We start from the raw sequence: 22,159 nt of genomic DNA on the forward strand, positions 1-22,159 counted from the left end.
CCCAACAGGCTCCATTAGAAGTCAATGTGGATCCGGCAATTTGACGGAGTTTCCATTATATGGTTAAGAAACACACAGAAGCATCACCATTTCTCTGTATGTTGTTTGTTTTTATTTATTAATCAATAGCTTAAATTGAATGCTGTGGCTATCACATTTCTGGTGGTTTCCATTGTAAGTTTGAAGAGAGCCGAAAACGGGTGTTGTCCGGGATTAGAAAAACATGGCTCCTTCTTCAGGACTCAGTGCCACACCCGTCCACAGATTGTATGGTTGAGCTGCAGTACCAGACACAACCTTTAGACAGGTGTGGAGCAGTTTCTGGAAGAAAGCAGCTATGTTTTTATATTCTTAGGCAACCCCTCTTAGCTTGCTATAAACTGACAGCTTTTTTTGCAACTTCACTAAAAACATTCACACTTCGATCAGAAAGTGTATATATATATATATATATATATATATATATATATATATATATATATATATATATATATATATATATATATATATATTATTTTTTTAATAAGGAAAGGACACTAAACCACTGTCCGTGGGTCTAAGCAGCAGCTTATCTCAAGGGCTCATGCACACGACCGTATGTATTTCTCGCTCATATCATTGGGGGACACAGGACCGTGGGTATAGCTTGCTGCTGCCACTAGGAGGCGACACTAGGCTGAAAGCTGTTTGCTCCTCCCCTGCAGGCTATACCCCCTCCAGCCTGGAGAGAGCAGTTTTTAGCTTAGTGTCGTAGGAGGAAGACCTCCCTGCTTCGCAGGGTGGCGTTGGATTTTTATATTTTATTTAGAAGTCTCCCTCCGCATACTTTCGTGGAAGGTCGCGTTTCTGGTTGCCATTACTTCTATCCGTCGGGTGTCGGAACTGGCGGCACTCTCGTGCAAAGAACCCTTCTTGGTGTTCCATCAAGACAAGGTGGTGCTCCGGACGGTGCCGTCGTTTCTTCCGAAGGTGGTGTCGGCGTTCCATGTCAATGAGGACATTGTCTTGCCCTCGTTTTGCCCTAAGCCCTCCCACTCTAGGGAGATGGCTCTCCACCGTCTGGATGTGGTTCGGGCCTTGCGGATTTACCTGTCAGTGGTGGCCCCCTTTAGGCGAGCGGACTCCCTGTTCGTGATTCCGGAAGGTCCTCGTAAAGGTTTGGCAGCCTCCAAGGTGGCTATTGCAAGGTGGATTAGATTGGCCATTGCCTAGGCCTACCGCTCCACGGGCAGGGTTCCTCCTCCCGGTATCACGGCTCACTCTACCAGGGTGGTCGGGGCTTCTTGGGCGCACCTTCACCACGCTTCGGCGTCTCAATTGTGTAAGGCAGCGACTTGGTCTTCTTTACACACCTTCACCAAATTTTACAGGGTGCATTCCTTCGCCTCGGCGGATGCTGCTCTTGGCCGCAGAGTTTTGCAGGCCGCAGTGTAGTGTCTCACATGAGGGAGTTGGGGCCAGTGGTTGTTCCCACCCCGGGGACTGCTTTAGGACATCCCACGGTCCTGTGTCCCCCAATGATATGAGCGAGAAAACAAGATTTTTGTGAACTCACCTGTAAAATCTCTTTCTCGCTTTATTCATTGGGGGACACAGCACCCACCCATTTTTTTCTGGTTCTGCTGAGGCCAGTGGGTCCGAGTTGCCGGTTGGGACTGGTGTCCGGTTCGGTTTTTTTGTTGGACAGTGGTCTTTACTAGTTATGTTTTGTTTCGGTACTGTTTCTCCTACTGCTGAAGCACAAACTGATATGCTCTCTCCAGGCTGGAGGGGGTATAGCCTGCAGGGGAGGAGCAAACAGCTTTCAGCCTAGTGTCGCCTCCTAGTGGCAGCAGCAAGCTATACCCACGGTCCTGTGTCCCCCAATGAATAAAGCGAGAAAGAGATTTTACAGGTGAGTTCACAAAAATCTTGTTTTTGCGTCCGGAAAAAAAAAAAACGTATCCGCAAAAAATGTTTTGCGAAACGGAACAGCTGGCCTCTAATAAAACAGTCCTATCCTTGTCCATGATGCAGACAATAATAGGACATGTTCTATTTTTTTTGCGGAACGTACATACAGAAACTGAATGCACACAGAGTAACTTCCAGTTTTTTGCGGGCACATTGAAATGAATGGTTCTGCATACGGTCCACAAAAAAAAAAAAAAAGGGAACTGGCACGAAAGAAAATGTGTTCGTGTGCAGGAAGAAGATACTGGGTATGTTGAAATCCATCATGCTCACTTGCTCCCACCTGCCTTCCCCCTTATAACCATTAACCAGCTCCACTTCAGGAGCTGAGCAGGTGCCATAGCCACCAGGTGCCCGCGATACCACTGCTCATGGAAGGAAATCTGTCACCAGCGGCCTCCCTATCAAACTGTTTGCATAGACACATAGCTGATTAAAACTGTTTTTCTTTTGTAGATGTGAGGCTTCGTTTACGAGTTATGAAACCTTTTATTAGTATGAAAATTATGCCTTTGATGCAATGAGGGTGTCACCATTGCTCTTGTTGCACCCAAGCTCCACCCATTTCTGTGTCCAACCCCTCCCTGGCTGCTTTGTTTGACAGGGCCAGGCAGCTAGGCGGCGCAGCATGAACATTTATATACCTGGTTCTATATGTGTTTAAGGAAAGGGTAGGCATGCTGTAAATTACACTATGAAGGAAGAGCACAGCCTGTTTACTGTCATATCTTGCCCTGTACAGCTTCCAGTGATCCCAGGGGGATACAGAGACTTTTCTTCATATTATCACCCCTCTTCTCCATCTGGGAGTATATATGCCGTCCATCACATTGGGAGGCGCAGGGTTATTTCTACAATTGGATTGAGATATATGAGCAGTTGCACATGCACTCACCCCCTGCACAGAGTCTGGACTATGCTGTAAAATTGCATAAAGGCATGCTTGATTGTAAAGTTTTGGGTAGCATTTTTAACAATGTATCAGGTGTCTACTACTATTTATGACATATTTCATGTTTTAGTTGCATGTGTCAAAAGTGCAAGAATTGTCCTGGCAGCAAAAGAATTTAAAAGGGTTTTATAAAGTTATCCCCTACCAACAGCATAGAGGATACCACTGGGAACACCACCCATCACAAGAACGGGGACCCTGGAGCCCCCCGCACCCCTGAAATGAACAGTGTGGCAGGTTGGGTATGCACACACCTACTCCATTCTTTTGTATAGGAGTGGTGTTGATGGCCGACTACAGCACTCCGCTATCTCTGGAACTCTCTTTGAAATGAATAGGGTGTCTGTGCGCATGCCTCACTGACCACACTGCTCATTTTAGTGGCATTGGGGTCCCTGTTCTCTTGATGGGTTGTGTTCCCAGCGGTAGGACCCCCACAATCTATCTTCTGGATAGAGGAAAATTTTACATAACAGGAATACCCCTTTAAGGCTTTAAGCACACCACAAAGCTGTGTGCATGGATCCTGTTCTGCAGTATACCTTGTGCCACTGGGTACATGAGGCACCTTCTTCTCCCCTATGGGCATTGGCCCCACATTTTCTTTTCCTTACTACTTTTCTCTTATTCTCTTTTGCAAGTAAAGATTTTGTTGCAAGAGTCTACTGTTGAGCTGACTTTATAGCCATTGTGTTTGTCACACTGAATCTCAAAAGTTACACTATTCTTGTTAATCGATAACTGTTCTTTTTTTCTTTTATTTCCCCCTTTTTTTTTTTTTTTTACATAGCTCAATGTCTGTGTCCGGACTGGAGCCTGAACTGCAAGCACAAATTAAAGAGAACAGTCCGGGCTTAGAGAGAGTGTACTTCAATAAAGGATTATAATCCTGACCACACAACCGTCCTACAAGCCTCAAGGCCATGCGTGTCACACAATGTATGTCGTTCAACTCGAGAGAGAAAGAAAGCAAGTCCTAAACCTTTTAAAGAGCAACACAGAGTATTTTTTATAGGTTTCAGAAAAAATGCTGGTTTTATTTTTCAATGAGTATTATTTGACCATACAGCAGAAAACATTTCATTATATGTACAGTTTAATGGGGTACACTTCTCAATTGGATCTTATTAGGAAGAGTTGGTGATGAAAGCATTATAGGCATTGAAATAAAGAAAAAAAATACTATTTAGGCTGTCCAGGAGGCAGAAAAACGGGTAGGATTTTTTATTTTTCTTCATCAGTACAGCGTCACAAAGTCCGAGAGCTAGATCTGGTATTGTATCTGTATGCCATTCACTTCATTGGGGCTGAGCTGCAATACTAGATACAGCTGTAATGTCTAGTGACAGCACGAACAGCCAAATTCCAGTGCAGTAACCCTCGAATCTCTCCACATATCCACACTTGTTTACATCAGCTTACCATTTATTTATTGCAAGCTTTGACGTTTTGGCTCTCCTGCCAACAGTGCGACTCAGTAGTTCCATATTGCCTTGGAAGTATGCCAACTGGGTGTCATCATCCTAACTGCCAAAGGTCGGTTACCTCTGACCCATTACTTATACATAAACCACTAAGTGCACAGATGCCATACCTATATTGCATAGCCTTGAATATATAACAGCATTCCAATATGTTGTTCTTAAAAGTACAGTGGCAAAGCCATTGATGTGTTTGCATAGAAGACACAAAATGTTTGCACATTCTATGCAAATTACCCATTTGAATGTGGATTTCATTATATGAAGCTGCCAAGTAGATCTTTACTACCTATCCAGCAGCCTAAATTGTGTGAATATTTTTCATACAAGCGAAGAGTAAATGCAGTTCAGGTACATCAGTATTTGACCGTGCCAAATGATTTTGTTTAGCCAATTTTTCATTGGGACATGGACAAAGGCAAGAATTGAATAGATAACGGGGCACTCCTTGATGTTGAAGGAGCAAGGAACACTCCTTGATATTGAAGATGATTGTCCCCATTGACCAAGAATGGCTTTTGGTGATCCTCTTCCAGGCCTATTGTCTGCCGTGTCAGATGGGCATTACATTCCTTTTAAAGGGGGTTGTCTGACCCCCAAACCCGAAGCAGTGGAATGAGTTTAACATAAAAAAGGCACTCACCTGTTCACTGGCACCCTGTTCCAGTGCAGAGGGTCATTTCCTATTGCTTCTAGTCCCTTATGGATCTGATGTGTGGCATGCCATCCATCAACGGGTGCACCACCGGCTGAAGAGCTGAGCTGCAGTAATACAGTGAATGGAGCTGTGTTCTGGGGTGAGTGGCTGCTGCAAAAGGCTGACCCCAGCCAATCTGATCCTGATGGCCTATCCTAAGCATAGCTTATCAGTATCCATAACAAGGAAAATCCCTAAAACTCCACTTTTAAAGGTGTTTTTCCTTTCGCAACTTTTATCACCTATCCACATGACAGGAGATAAATGTATGAGAGTTGGGGTGTGAATGGAAGCAGTAGTGCACAAGCCTGACCACCGCTCAAGCCTCTGTAGGGCTGACGGACATAGCAGAGTGTTGTACTCCACAGTCCCATGGATGCTTACACAGCACTGCTTTATTCTCACAGGGAACTTTATGATTGGTGGGGGTCTCTGTGGTCAGTTTATTTGTTCATAGATGATAAATGTTATCTGTGGGAAAACCCCTTTAAAAGAAAGCATCACATCTCTTTACCAGGTCCCATCCAGTACAAAATCCTGATAATTCTTGACTAAGACTAGAATCACACTAGCATTAAAACCATCCGGCTTTAATGGGACCCAGAGGGATTTGGCCAGCCGGACTAAAAACAATGCAATGGTGAACTCCAGCCTGCCGGATGGTTTTAAGTGGTGTGAAACTAGCTTAAACCTGTGAAAGTGGTACACGTTTTGATATTTGACCTGTAACTACACAGAAGCAGAGCATCACTGCTGAATGATTATTATTTGTACCTTTGGTGCCTAAAATGAAACACCTCATGTGCTGCCTTTCCTTTATCCCCCTGCCTATGCTATTACATATAAGTTTTTGTACAAATTTCTTTATTTTTTGTTTGTAAAGATTTTTTTTGTTTAGCTCTGGTTATTGTTACAACATTTCTCCAATATATATGTTGTTATTTTTGCTTAGTAAAAGTACTCTCTCAGTTAATACTGTCGTTCGGTAGTCATGGGTGTTCCTTTTATCCAGCTACTATTTTGATATATAGAATTTTGCATAGGCTTTGGATTGCCTATTTTAATCCCTATGTAGCCGGGACCAAAAGCAGACTACGGAGAAGCTAGAAAATACTAGACTATACATTGCACAAGTATTACAGTCTACAAAGAGAACGCCAGGGCTTTTACGATCTTTGTGTCCTTCTGTTGTGATTAGTTGGGTTCACAAGTAGTTAGATTGCAGAGCTACACAGCCAAATACCCAATAACCGTTTTGGAAATCCTGAAGTAAATTGTGAAATTGATCAGTTTACCTTTGTAGAAAGTGACATATTAGTAAGCACTGTTATTAAAACTGTGAGGGTTATACTGCACACCATACATCTGCAACATTTCCTGTAATGAAAGGAAATATCTTAAATTGGTAAATATCAGTTTTAACAGGTAGATTTTCAGAAAGTTTGAAGGGGTTGTCCACCGTTTAAGTAATCAATTATGATCCCCCCGCTGCTCCCGTTACAATGCTTCACAATAACCCGTCGGTTCCTTCTTCATGGTCGGTCCCTCTAGACTTGCAGGAAATGACCGGTCAGCCATTCACTTGCCACAGCAAATGATTGACCTGATTTCTAACCGATTACTAGGTCATGCTCTTAGCACTTCCAGTACTGTACAAGGTATATTTGAAATGTGTTGAATTACATTAAACAATGACTGCCACAAGAATGTTCTATTTTCTGGCCTATTAGAAAGGCACAAAGTTGGGACTTATCTACTGATTTGTGGTCCTCAGCTGTGTCATGGGATCGGCACCGACTCTTCAACTGACATAACATCTTATTTTTGCGCAGGAAGTCAGCTTCTTATGAGACTCACTTCGAGGTTGTCATTGGAATAGAGAAACTGACTTCCTGTCGACACATAAGATGCTGTTTCAGCTGGAGAGTCAGTGTTGAACTCGAGTTCCTTTCCAAAAGGCCGGAGAATACATTTTTGGGGGGAAGTTCTTTACACTTTTTATTTTTTAAATATATATCTATATATCCTTAGGCTAGTCTAATGGGGAATGCTGTAATCTGTTTCAATTGACAGTGTGCTCAATAGCAGCATATGGTTGATTGTCTCAAAATTATTTTTGTTAAAAATTAATAATTTAGATGAGGAATCGCTCTTTCAAACCTCAGTGTCTTTTCAACCATCTCACATTCTCATCAATTTGACGTTTGAAGTTTTAAATTTGTCTGCTCATTGATCCTGTTAATATGGTTTATTTTAGTAAATGGGTTGTGATGTCCAGGATATGATGAAGATGGTTTGTTTGATGTCCTGGTTAATTTCTCAGCATGGCAGCATTCACTCAGTGAGTCTCTTGAATATTTTTGGTGCTTTGTAGGGGTGCACAAGACTTATGGGCCAAGGGAGGGCTTAGTAATAGAATGTGTGTTTCATTTATTAGTTGAAGGCTGCGAAATTCTTTAATGATCGGAGAACAGAAGCTGCGATAAGGAATTCTAAAACCTTGTGTTTGTGGTATTGCATTCTGTGAGTTGTGCTATAAACAGAATAGATTAATAATTAGATAATAGTGAGTATGTCTGATCGTGACAGGCGTAAAATGAATGAATGTATCTTGAGTATTTTCATTGAGGACGTGTAACTATTTCATGTGCCACTTGTGTAAAGAAAACATTTAATAGATCTGAAGCTTTTTTTTCATCTCTCAATAGCTGCGAACATCAAACCTCCCTTTTTTGCAATTATTTGTAGGGGTCCAGAAGGGTTTGCCAGTGCTTTATTTCTCCTGCATGCTGACACAGGTTATGAGAGATGCTACATTTCAAAAGCTTCATCGTGAAATTGTTTATTATAGGTTGTTTTATTCGTGAATGACTGCTGACAAATAAAATTTCCTCAGAATCGACTCATTTCACCAGAGAATTGCAATGTCCATGTCTAATTTATAACTCAGGGTTTAAGCAGATAATGCAATACATATTTATAGCCAAGATTAAAAGAGCACCACCAATACAGTTACTACCAATCCAACAGTGACTTGGGCTCTCCGCGTATGGAAACTAATGTTTCCGCATTCACCAATTAGTTAGGCATTGTTCAGGAACCCTTCGCTCTAGAAGAAGGTTTTATTTTTATTTTTTTATTTTTTTTGGGAGGTGTTTTTTACACAGAAAAAAAAACAATCAATGTGGTCATTGAGTTTGTGTTAACAGCATAGGTCACCATGTATGCCAACACTTGTCTTCAACTGCAGCGAGACATTTATGGAAGGGTCAGTGAAGACCCTATGCCCTATGGTTCACAACCAAAGTTTCCACATTTAACAATTGGCTATGCATTGTTTAGGAACCCTCGCTTTAGGATAGGTCATTATTCATTTATTTTTATTTTTTTCCAAAAGAGGTCTAAAAATGTGGATATACTGGTATGTTGACTTGATGAGGCTTGATCAGCAGTAGCCACTATGTACACTAACACCAATTGAATTCAGACATTTGGCATGGTCATTATCAACTATAAACATGATGCAGTGTGGTTGACATATATAATATTTAAAAGGGTTTTCCAAGATTTTTATGCTGATGACCTATCCTCTGGACAGGTCATCAGTATCTGATCGGTGGGGGTCCGACACCCCCCGACAATCAGCTGTTTGAGAAGGCACCAAGCACTGTGCCGTTCATTGTATAGCGGCTGTGCTTGGTATTGCAGCTCAGTCCCATTCACTTCAATGTTTCTGAGCTGCTCCTAGACCACGTGACACATTAATGTGTCGTGACTCGGCCTAGGAAAAGCAGAGAGAAGTCCGTGGCGCTCGCATGGACGCCAGTGTCTTTTTCAACAGCTGACGGGAGAGGGTCCTGGGTGTCTGAACCCCAGCGATCAGATACTAATGGCCTATCCAGAGGAAAGTCTGGGAAAACCCCTTTAAGTCACGTATTTATTGCAGTATGTTCTATTTTTCACACAGAAAGTTTTGTGTTCTCTTCTGACATGAATGTGCTGGCAAATTAAGAATAAAGAGCAATTACTGTATACCTAGAAAAACAAAGGTATACTACAATAAATGAATATTAATGTGATTCACATGAACATATTAGAACACCATAATACCATACCCAAAGCATGGAGTCATATACTTGAACTGCTTCATCATATGCCATATTATGGACATATTTTTCTCTAGAAGCATTGTTTCTGGTTGAGAATGTCTCCTTACTACAATGGAGGCTTTGTACTGTAGTCCAGGTTTAGGACCTTCTCTGGAGAGAAAAAGAAGTTCCAACTCTTTGCTCGTTAAACACAGAATTATAGTTTTCAAGTGTAAATCCTCCCTAAAGATGTTGTATTTCTTTAGATGTATATATTCTAAAGAGCTGTTTAAAAGCTACTTTTTCCCCAGAAATGGCACCACTCTTGTCTGTAGGGGCTGTAATGGCTTTTCTGGGTAAAAACACATTTTTATTTTATTTCATTTCATACATCCCCTTAAGATATTTTAGTTCACGAGAGAAGATTTTTGAGGGGGGTAATGCTTGTCTCTAGCTGTGATAAGGGTTGGTATATATATTCTGTCTAGACAATATATAAAGAAATATGCCTCCAAATCCTGTCATCAGAGCCTGAGTACTTTGGATATTCCATTTTGACCTCATATGAATTTAGATCACTACATGTGCTTTGGTTCTTTTTTTTTTTTTAAGTAATAATTGTATAAAGCACAAAACTCCTTTACGGTTACCAACACCTTTTGGTGCACATCATGTGCTTATTTTCTTTGAACCAAAGAACATCAACTGTCATACCCAAAGCTTCAGTCTTTTAATGTTTTTATCAATCGTGTTCATTTTTGTAGTATAATAAAAGAACAAACTGGAAACATAACTCATGTCATTGTAAAATGTTCTAGAGGGAAAAAACTCCAAGTAATGTGCAATAAGCTCCAGAAGTGAGATGGGAAAATGTGACTGTCTGCAATGTTATCTACACAATGTTATACAGTGAACAACTGCATTTTATGTTGCGTATTAGTGATAAGAAACTCTTAGGAAACTCTTAAATGTTCTTAAATCTAAATTTAGCCAGTTGAAATAAAATACAACCAAGGCTGGACAAATCGAATTTCTGTTTGTTTGGTTTATTTTTGGCATACAAGAATTTCTGCTGACCCCTCGCATTACTTACAAAGTTATTACTTCTGCTCATGAAAACCGGATCACTACTACATGGACTAGCTGTAGCTGGCAATACAATTGGCTTCAGGGGAAATGAATGGTCATCCATGTAATGCCTCATTCACATGTCAGTTTTTTGGTCAGTGATTTTTCAGCCATAACCAGGTGCGGGTCTGAACACAGAACAGGTGCAGATCTTTCCTAATACCTTATGTCTGTGGAGGCTCCAAACCTGGTTTTTGCTCTCAAATCACTAATGGAAATCTCTGTCCAAAACATTGACGTGTAAATAAGGCTGGAATCATGATGACATTTTGGGCCAAAGCCAAGAGGGGATTCAAAAAGAACGAAAATTATACTTTTGGTTCTACTTCTGTGTTTGGTTAAAAAAAAAAAGGCTTGTTTGATTTGAGCCTAATAAATGGACAGGTTTGGTCTCCTAGATCAATATGTACTCTTTATTAGTGGAGATGGTGCCCAAATCCATTCTAGTATATTCTGCGCTTCTAAAGCCAAATAGCGCCCCTTGCCTTCTGCTATGTGAACACACAGCAGGTTACGACACCATATTGGGTATTACAGTACTGTGGAGAAATTGCATAACAATTTTTGGGGTTCCTTTTTCTCCTGTTAACCCTTAAAACTTTGATCTAAATCTACATATTAACATGTCATTTTTTTATATACATGCCCAAATTGTAATAAATTCTATGAATAACCTGAACTGTCAAAAGTTTTCACTGCAACCCTAATTCTTTGAAATTCTTTCCAAAATGGGTCTTTTTTGGAGTTTTAGTACCTCGACACCTCTGGAAATGTGAAATGGCATCCCTGTGCTTAGAAGCTGCAAGGAGGCTGTGACACTCATAGGAGCACAGCAGTCTCCTCAGACAGCATTCCAAAGTTATTAGCACATAAAGTGAGACGTCAGATTTAAAAAATAACCTGTATCCTGATGACTTCATCTTTAAGGGGTTAACTAAATTCACAATCCCATACTTTCTAACTTTTAAAATGTAATATTAGATTTGACCACTAGATGGGGATGTTATCAGCTTGAGGTCCCATAAAGTCTTCCTAACATGTGACAGTATATGCTCATAGAAAATTATTTCCACATCATTAAAGATTTAGGCCCCTTTCACACGGGCGACTTTTCCGTGCGGGTGCGATCCGTGCGGCGAACGTATGGCACCCGCACTGAATCCTGACCCATTCATTTCTATGGGGCTGTGCACATGAGCGTTGTTTTTAACGCATCACTTGTACGTTCAGTGCAAATCGCAGCATGCTCTATAATGTCCGATTTTGACGTGACGCAGGCCCCATAGAAGTGAATGGGGTGTGTGAAAATCGGATGGCATCCGCAAGCAAGTACGGATGCCATGCGATTTGCACGCATGGTTGCTAGGAGACCATCGGGATGGAGACCCGATCATTATTATTTTCCCTTATAACATGGTTATAAGGGAAAATAATAGCATTCTGAATACAGAATGCATAGTAAACCAGCGCTAGAGGGGTTAAAATAAAATAAAAAATAATTTAACTCGCCTTAGTCCACTTGTTCGCGAAGCCGGCATCTCCTTGTGTCTCCGCTGCTGATGAACAGGACCTGGGATGAGCTGCTCCATTAAATAGAGCTTAAGGACCTTCGATGACGTCACTCCGGTCATCACATGATCTTTTACCATGGTGAATCACCATGGTAAAAGATCATGTGACGTACCATGTGATGACCGGAGTGACGTCATCGAAGGTCCTTAACCGGTATTTAATGGAGCAGCTCATCCCAGGTCCTGTTCATCAGCAGCGGAGACACAAGGAGATGCCGGCTTCGCGAACAAGTGGACTAAGGTGAGTTAAATTATTTTTTATTTTATTTTAACCCCTCTAGCGCTGGTTTACTATGCATTCTGTATTCAGAATGCTATTATTTTCCCTTATAACCATGTTATAAGGGAAAATAATACAATCTTCAGAACATCAATCCCAAGCCCGAACTTCTATGAAGAAGTTCGGGTTTGGGTACCAAACATGCGCGATTTTTCTCACGCGAGTGCAACGCATGACAATGTTTTGCACTTGCGCAGAAAAAATCGCGCATTTTCCCGCAACGCACCCGGCTCTTAGCCGGGCCAAAAAAATGACGCCCGTGTGAAAGAGGCCTTACAATTCTATCTTAGGCTGAGTTCACACGAGCGTGACAGATTTGGTCCGGATGCGTTCAGTTAAACTCGCACCATTTTGCAAGCAAGTTCAGTCAGTTTTGGCTGCAATTGCGTTTAGTTGTTCAGTTTTTTCCGCGCGGGTGCAATGCGTTTTTCACGCGCGTGATAAAAAACTGAAGGTTTACAAACAACATCTCCTAGCAACCATCAGTGAAAAACGCATTGCATCCACACTTGCTTGCAGATGCAATGCGTTATTAACGCAGCCCCATTCACTTCTATGGGGCCAGGGCTGCGTGAAAAACGCAGAATATAGAACATGCTGCGATTTTAAAGCATTGCAGAAGTGATGCATGAAAAAAAATGCTCATGTGCACAGCCCCATTGAAATGAATGGGTCAGGATTCAGTGCAGGTGCAATGCGTTCACCTACTGCATTGCACCTGCGCGGAAATCTCGCCCGTGTGAACGCAGCCTTAGACTAGCAGAAGGACCCGGGTATATTTAATCTGTTTAATTTTAATGTTTGTGTGTGTGTTATTAAAAGATATTGACAGTATTCACTATAATAGTGACATCTACATTCCCCTGCCCCTTTAACAGTGACCTCCACAGCGGCTGCCCCTTTATTAGTGACCTCCACAGTACACTATCTTGTTAACATTTATTTCCACAATAACCCACCCCCTTAACAGTAACCTCCACAGAGCTCCATTCCTTTAAAATGTGACCTCCACAACACCCTGCTCCCTTAACAGTGACCTCTACAGCACCCCGCCCATTAACACTGACCTCCATAGCGGATTGTCCCCTTAACTGTGACCTCCGCTGTTCCCCTCCACTTAACAGACCCACCCATTAACACTGACCTCCACAGCGTTCGCCCCTTTAACAGTGAACTCCATAGCATCCGCCCCCTTAACAGTGACCTCCACAGCATCCCACCCTTTTATTAGTGACCTCTACAGTACCCTATCTCCTTAAGGCCGAATGCACACGGCCGTTTTCCACAGCCGTGAGCGGTCCGTGGAACCGCGGCCTGGATTCCTGCTGAGAGCAGGAGCGCACGGCGTCATTGGTTGCTATGACGCCATGCGCTCCCTGCTGTTGCCACAGTACAGTAATACACTGGTATAGATCATATCAACAGTAATTTCCAAAACACCCCATTCCCTTAACAGTGGCCTCTACAGCAATCTGCCCCTTAACACTGACCTCCATAGCGGACCATCACCTTAACTGTGACCTGCACAGCAGCCTGCCCCTAGGGTGGCCAGAGGTCCGGTTTTAGGCCAGACAGTCCGGCTTTCAGACTCCCTGTCCGCCGTCTGACGCAGTGCCTGGACGGACACAGGGATGTCCTCTTGAACAGCTCACTCTCAGAGAGTAGCACTGTGCTGTCTGAGCATGAGCTGCAGGGAGAAAGTTACCCTCCCACCCTGCAGCTGACAGAAGTTGATTTTTACCTTTATTTTTTTTCAATCCCCGTTGGCTGAGGAGTGGGAGGGCGCATGACTTAGCGGGACCTGGGGATGGGTTTTTAAGTCCGTCTTTTGAGGGTGTCCTAAATGGCCACCCTACCTGCCCCCCTGAACTGTGACCTCCATGGCACTCTGCTCTCTTAACAGTATCATCCACGGTGCCCTGCCCCTTTTAAAGCTACAGCAGTGAAGAAAAATGTCTGGGTTCTTATGGAAACCTGGTGTAAAACTGTGTGTTTGTTCAGACTAAGGGCCTGCGAGCTTCTATTGGTCACGTGACCAGGCTTCTATTGGCTAATACATTTTTGGGAATATCTCAGGAACTGTACGTGCTAGAGAGCTGAGACACAGTCTAAAACGTTCCCGGTCACCTGATGTACCTGTATGCAGAGGTCGCAATAACGCCTGTACAAGTGTTTATGGCGCTTGTTCAGGCAATTTTACTCCCTGGAAAAAGTCTAAGGTGTACCAATATACCTTGACTTTTCCCCCATATTCATGAGCGCTGTGAACGGCACAGGAAGTGCACATATACTGCCTATGCATGGAATAACCAATCACAAAGCTCTTTACAGCAAGGAGCTTTGTTATTGGTTGGGTATTAGTTCGCCAGAGCAATACAGGTTGGGTCAGGAAGGGGATGCTGGAAGGAGGATGGGCCGGCTGTAGTAAGGGCGCGCTGCCCAAGGGCCCTGGCAAACATGACAGGGCCGCTGGAGAGCTAAGGAGCTGTTGACTCGTGACTGGTCTGAGAGAAAAGCTGCCCCTGGGCCTGTGACCCCCCTCCACTCCAGCTGTGTTGTGGCAGTGAAAAGCCTGGCCTGTAAGTCTCCAAGTAAGATATTCCCCCCCCCAATCATGGTTCCATCCAGTCTCCCAGTTCTATGCTCCCCCTCCTCCTGTCACCCGACTAGTGACCCTGCCCGCCCCCCCTCCTCCTGTCACCCCACAGGGAAGAAGCTGAACAGACTCTGCCAACTATGATGGGATCTGTTCAGTTTTCATTCAGGATCCAGAAAAAAAAAGTGCTGAATATGAGGCTTTTTTTGTCTGGTCTTTCAACAGAGGCTCCAAAAGCAGCCTCCAACACAGATGTGAGTGCAGGCCTATGTATTATGCATTTTAATTACCATAACTTTCATACTCCTCCTCGCGTAAAAATACTCCTCAAAAATGGTCAGAGGAGTATTTTTACTCTTCTGGAAAAAATTTAGTGCGACCTCTGCCTGTGTGCCAAATTTCGTGATGGTAAATGCGACGGTGCGGATTCCTTTAGCGGACATACATACATACACTCAGCTTTATATATTAGATATCCTAGAAAGTAAAACAATGTGATTCATAACTCAATATCAGATAATAAAAAAAAAAGCATATAATAGCTATATCAGCAACATACAAATGTCACTCCTTGTGTTTTCTTGTAGTAAGGTGACCCTTCGGCCCAGTCCAAGATTCAGAGCACTCTGGATCAGGTTTTCATTAAGAATATCTATGTACTTTGCTCCATTCGTTTTTAACCTCGACCAGGCTTTCAGTCCCAGCCTCTGGAAAAACGCCAACACCGCATGATGCTGCCAGCACCATGCTTCACTTTATGGCTATATTGGGCAGGTAATGAGCAGTTCCTGCTTTTTCCCCAGACATAACTCATAATTAAGGCCAAAAAGTTCAGTCTTGTTTTCATCAAACCAAAGAATCTTGTTTCTCTCTGAAAGTCCTTTAGGTGCTTTTTAGCAGATTGTCATGGGTCTTTTACTGGCTCTTTGTTTCTGGCCACTCTGCCTTACAGCCCAAATCTATGCAGTGTTGCAGTGGTGGTTGACCTTCTGGAAGTTTCTCCCATCTGAAAAGAAATATTTTGTCTGTGCCTCCTCAAGATCATGTCCCTAACCCCTAGGGGTAGTTCATTCCTCCTCCTGGCTTGGTTTTTGCTCTGATATGCATTGTCAGCTGTGAGACCTTATATAGACAGTGGGGTGTCTTTCCAAATCATTTCCAGTCAACAGAATTTATCACAGGTGGACTCCAATCAAGGTGTAAAACATTTCAAAGATGATCAAGAGAAATGGAAGGCCAACAGAGCTACATTTTAATTTCATAGTAAAGGGACTGAATCAGGGGTGTAGCTAGAAATGACTGTGCCCCATAGCAAAAACATTTTTGATGGGCCCCCCCTTTAAATTAATGCAGCTGCGCCTGCCAGGCTTGAGCAGGTATATGTGTGAATATGGATTAGGGAAGATGCTGAGAGCCGGCTGTACCTCACTGTGAGGTACAACCGGATCTCGGCATCTTCCCTATTCACACATATACCTGCTCAAGCCTGGCAGGCGCAGCTGCATTATTTAATAGTGTGGTAATGGTTAATGCCATGTTGGCGAAGAAACAGCCACCTAGGCTACTTTCACATTTGCGGCAGTGTGATCCGGCAGGCAGTTCCGTCGTCGGAACTGCCCGCCGGATCCACCGATTTTGATGTGACTGAAAGCATTTGTGAGACGGATCCGGATGCTGATCCGTCTCACAAATGTATTGCAAGAATGGATCCGTCTCTCCGCTTGTCATGCGGACAGACGGATCCGTCTTGTATTTTTTTTCACATTTTTACCGGTCTGCGCAGGCCGGATCCGGCACTAATACATTCCTATGGGGAAAAATGCCGGATCCGTCCTTCAGGCAAGTCTTCCGTTTTTTTCGCCGGAGATAAAACCGCAGCATGCTACGGTTTTATAGTTTGCCTGATCAGTCAAAATGACTGAAGACATCCTGATGCATCCTGAACGGATTACTCTCCATTCAGAATGCATTAGGATAAAACTGATCAGTTATTTTCTGGTATAGAGCCTCTGTGACGGAACTCTATGACGGAAAATAAAAATGCTAGTGTGAAAGTACCCTGATCCTATCTGAAGGGTCTGTAATACAGACCCCTCAGATAGGATTAGGTGGCTGTGTCTTCACCAATGCCATTAACCATTACCACACCACAGTGTTAAATAATGCAGCTGCGCCTGCTAGGCTTGAGCAGGTATATGTGTCTTTGAATAGGGATTAGGGAGATGCTGACTGAGATCCGGCTTTACCACACACACACACACACACACACACACACACACACACACACACACACACACACTAACTCCACAGTCTCCACTTGTCCACTACACTACGCTAGTCTCAATTTACAGTACTCCACCACGTCTCCACTGACTGATGCCCACAGGTACTCCCCCGTTCCGGCTCCCTCCACCGCCTACCTCATCTTCTGCTCGTGCGGCAGTGCGCCCCGGGCCCGCCTGCTCCAGTCCTGACCTGACTACTCCTTGGCTTCCCCCCAGCCAGGCCCGAGCCACGGACCGCTCGCGCCGTGCCCACTACACTGGGCAGGCGGTCGGGCCTGGCTGCCTGTGTGTGTTAATAAAAAAAAATATATATATTATGCGGTGCGGAAGGGGCCCCCTGTGGCGTAGGGCCCCATAGCCACTTCTATGGTTGCTATGGCGATCCCTACGCCACTGGACCTGGTCATAGTCGTGGTGGTGGTGGTGTTGGTGGAGCCTCTGGTGCATGGAGAGGACGTGGCTGTTCTGCCACAGCTACACGTCCTACTGAACCTACTACCTCAAGTCCCAGTAGCTGCCAGAATCTACAGCGATATTTGGTCGGGCCGAATGCCGTTCTAAGGATGGTAAGGCCTGAGCAAGTACAGGCGCTAGTCAATTGGGTGGCCCACAGTGGATCCAGCACGTTCACATTATCTCCCACCCAGTCTTCTGCAGAAAGCGCACAGGCGGCGCCTGAAACCGATGCCCATCAGTCTGTCACATCACCCCTGTGCATATCGGGGAACCTGTCTGAGCCTCAAGTCATGGAGCAGTCTCTTATGCTGTTTGAAAACTCTGCTGGCAGGGTTTCCCATGGGCATCCACCTAGCCCTTCCCCAGGGGTGGAAGACATAGTATGCACTGATGCACAACCATTTATGTTTCCTGATGAGGACATGGGAATACCACCTCAGCACGTCTCTGATGACAAAACATAGGTACCAACTGCTGCTTCTTTCTGCTGTGTGCAGACCGAAAAGGAGGCCAGGGAGGAAGACTGGGTGGAAGATGATGCAGGGGCAATGAGGTCCTAGACCCCACATGGAATGAAGGTCGTGCCACTGACTTGCAGAGTTCGGAGGAAGAGGCAGTGGTGAGACAGAGCCAACAGCGTAGCTAAAGCGGGCCAGGGTGCAGAAGCAGAGCAGCCGTCACCAAAACAGTTTGCCTGCTACTGTCCACCGTCAACAGGGACCTAGCACACCAAAGGCAGCTTCAAGGAGTTCCCTGGCATGGCACTTCTTCACACAATGCGCTGATGACAAGACCCAAGTGGTTTGCACGCTGTGCCATCAGAGCCTGAAGCGAGGCATTAACATCCTGAACCTTAGCACAACCTGCATGACCAGGCATCTACATGCGAGGCACAGGCTGCAGTGGAGTAAGCACCTTCAAAACCAAGAAAGGGCTCAGGCCCCTCCTGCTCCCTCTTCCGCTGCTGCCTCTGCCTCTTCCTCCGCCTCTGGAGAAACGTTGGCACCTGCCGCCCAGAAAATAGAGGATGTGCCACCAACAACACCACCTCCGTCACCAAGCATCTCCACCATGTCACACGGAAGCGTTCAGCATTCCATCTCACAAACCTTTGAGAGAAAGCATAAATTCCCACCTAGCCACCCTCGATCCCTGGCCCTGAATGCCAGCATTTCTAAACTGCTGGCGTTTGAAATGCTGTCACTCAGGCTGGTGGAGACGGACAGCTTCAAACAGCTCATGTCGCTTGCTGTCCCACAGTACGTCGTTCCCAGCTGCCACTACTTCTCCAGGAGAGCCGTGCCCTCCCTGCACAACCAACTATCGGATAAAATCAAGTGTGCACTGCGCAACGCCATCTGTGGTAAGGTCCACCTAACCACAGATACGTGGACCCGTAAGCACGGCCAGGGCGCTATATCTCCCTAACTGCACACTGGGTAAATGTAGTGGCGGCTGGGCCCCAGGCGGAGAGCTGTTTGGCGCACGGATCGCAGGGCATCATTCTTTGCCTCCTTTTGCCTCCTCTTCCTACTCGGCTTCCTCCTCCTCTTCTACCACCTCCTCATCTGGTCAGCGACAGACCTTCACCACCAATTTCAGCACAGCCAGGGGTAAACGTCAGCAGGCCGTTCTGAAACTAATGTGTTTGGGGGACAGGCCCCACACCGCGCAGGAGTTGTGGCGAGGTATAGAACAACAGACCGACGAGTGGTTGCTGCCAGTGAGCCTCAAGCCCGGCCTGGTGGTGTGCGATAATGGGCGAAATCTCGTTGCAGCTCTGGGACTAGCCTGTTTGACGCACATCCCTTGCCTGGCGCATGTGCTGAATTTGGTGGTGCAGAAATTCATTCACAACTACCCCGACATGTCTGAGCTGCTGCATAAAGTGCGGGCCGTCTGTGTGCGCTTCTGGTGTTCCCATCCTGCCGCCGCTCGGCTGTCTGCTCTACAGCGTAACTTTGGCCTTCCCACTCACCACCTCATACGTGACGTGCCCACCAGGTGGAACTCCACCTTGCACATGCTGGAGAGACTGTGCAAGCAGCAGCAGGCTATAGTGGAGTTTCAGCTGCAGAACGCACGGGTGAGTCACACTGCGGAACAGCACCACTTCACCACCAATGACTGGGCCTCCATGCAAGACCTGTGTGCCCTGTTGCGCTGTTTCGAGTACTCCACCAACATGGCCAGTGGCGATGACGCCGTTATCAGCGTTACAATACCACTTCTATGTCTCCTTGAGAAAAAACTTAGGGCGATGATGGAAGAGGATGTGGCCCAGGAAGAGGAGAAGGAAGAGGGGTCATCTCTAACACTTTTAGGCCAGTCTTTTAGAAGTGTCTCAGAAAGAGGATTTTTGCAACAGCAGAGTCCAGGTACAAATTTGGCCAGCCAGGGCCCACTACTGGAGGACGAGGAGGAGGAGGATTGGGATGAAGCATGTTCACAGCGGGGTGGCATCCAACGCAGATCAGGTCCATCACTGGTGCGTGGCTGGGGGGATACGGAGGACGCAGACGATATGCCTCCCACAGAGGACAGCTTGTCCTTACCTCTGGGCAGCCTGGCACACATGAGCGACTACATGCTGCAGTGCCTGCGCAACGACTGCAGAGTTGCCCACATTTTAACGTGTGCTGACTACTGGGTGGCCACCCTGCTGGATCCCCGTTACAAAGACAATGTGCCATCCTTAATTCCCTCACTGGAGCGTGATCGGAAGATGCGCGACTAACGGCGCACGCTGGTAGACGCACTCCTGAGAGCATTCCCGACTGACCCAAGTGGAAGCATAAGGGGAAGACAGGGGAGGAGGAAGAGGTCGCCAACGCAGCTGTGTCAGCGCCAGCACCTCAGAAGGCAGGGTTTGCATAGCCGACATGTGGAAAAGCTTTGTCACCTCGCTGCAACAACTGGCCCCAACTGCTGATATGGAACGTGTTAGCAGGAGGCAGCATTTGAACAACATGGTGGAACACTACCTGTGCACACGACTACACGTACTGACTGATGGTTCTGCCCCATTCAACTTCTGGGTCTCCAGATTGTCCACATGGCCAGAGCTTGCCCTGTATGCCTTGGAGGTGCTGGCCTGCCCTGCAGCCAGTGTACTCTCTGAACGTGTATTTAGCACTGCAGGAGGCCTCATTACAGACAGATGCAGCTGCCTGTCCACAGCCAACGTGGACAAGCTCACGTTCATTAAAATGAACCAGGCCTGGATCCCACAAGACTTGTCTGTACCTTGTGCAGAATTGACATTTATACCACCATCAAACATACATTCTTGTACTCAAGTCAAGTGCAAAAAAACAACAACATTGTTGGCTACCTGTTCCTCCTCCATTGCTGCCTCCACCTACAACACCACATTCACCGCCTCCTCAACCTCCGACTTCATATCCACCTCCTTCTCTGAGTTGCAGGTTAATAATTTGTAATTTTTCGTTATTTTATTTCATTTTAAGTTATTTCCCTATCCACATTTGTTTGCAGAGCAGTTGCCATGCTCTTAAGCACATATTACTGCCATTTCCATCCCTCTAGTCTTTTCAAGGACTATTTTAGAGCCATTTTAATAAAAAAAAAAGTGCCAATTTTAGTGCCCTAAATTAAAAAAAATCTTATTTTCAATTGTCGGGTGACATTTTACCATTTTTGGCGTATACAAACCCCTGCTGTGCCTGGGTAACAGGGCCTAAATCTCTCAAAATCCTCTGTTGTATTGCTGGATGACAAGAACCCCCTTTTGCCATGAATGAACCCCTACTGTGCCTGGGAGACAGGGGCCTAAATCTCTCAAAATCCTCTGTTCTATTGCTGGGTGACAAGATCCCCCTTTTTCCGTGACTGAACCCCTGCTGTGCCTGGGTGACAGGGGCCTAAATCTCTCTAAATCGTCTGATCTATTGCTGGGTGACATGAACCCCCATTTGCCGTGAATGAACCCCTGCTGTGCCTGGGTGACAGGGGCCTAAATCTCTCAAAATCTTCTGTTCTATTGCTGGGTGACATGAACCCCCTTTTGCTGTGAATGAACCCCTGCTGTGCATGGGTGACAGGGGCCTAAATCTCTCAAAATCCTCTGTTGTATTGCTGGGTGACATGAACCCCCTTTTGCCATGAATGAACCCCTGCTGTGCCTGGGTGACATGGGCCTCGTTCTCTCTAAATCCTCTGTTCTATTGCTGGGTGACATGAACCCCCTTTTGCCGTGAATGAACCCCTGCTCTGCATTGCTGACAGGAAACTAAATTTAGTGAAAACATCTGTTACTGAAGGGAAGATGCGCGACTACAAGTGCACACTGCTGATGGCATTCCCACCTGACAGCGGGGACACAGTGGAAGCACAAGGCAAAGGCAGAGGAGGAGGAAGAGGTCGCCAACGCAGCTGGGGCACCGCCAGCACCTGAGAGGCAGGGTTAGCATGGCTGACATGTGGAAAAGCTTTGTCAGCCTTGGAGGTGCTGACCTGCCCTGCAGCCAGTGTATAGTGTGAACGTGTGTTTAGCACGGCAGAGAGCATTATCACAGGCCACAGCCAATGTGGACAAGCTTACGCTTATAAATGTAAATGAACCAGGCATGGATCGCACAGGACTTGTCCGTACCTTGTGCAGAATATACATTTATACCAGCCTCAACCATTCTTGTACTCAAGTGCACTT

The 22,159-nt window shown here is 45.3% G+C and overlaps 1 protein-coding gene across 1 annotated transcript in view; it reads left to right on the forward strand.

The window, feature by feature from the left end:
• Positions 1–10,201, forward strand: part of SFXN1 (sideroflexin 1) — a 44,969-nt gene extending 34,768 nt beyond the window's left edge. Inside the window, exon 11 of the mRNA XM_044280737.1 lies at positions 3,696–10,201. Within this exon, the coding sequence (XP_044136672.1) occupies positions 3,696–3,792 (97 nt within the window). The 3' untranslated portion in view covers positions 3,793–10,201. The remainder of the gene's footprint in view (positions 1–3,695) is intronic.
• Positions 10,202–22,159: the final 11,958 nt, after the last annotated feature.

The sequence above is a fragment of the Bufo gargarizans genome, chromosome 2, assembly GCF_014858855.1.
Source record: "Bufo gargarizans isolate SCDJY-AF-19 chromosome 2, ASM1485885v1, whole genome shotgun sequence".
Taxonomy (NCBI): Eukaryota; Metazoa; Chordata; class Amphibia; order Anura; family Bufonidae; genus Bufo; species Bufo gargarizans.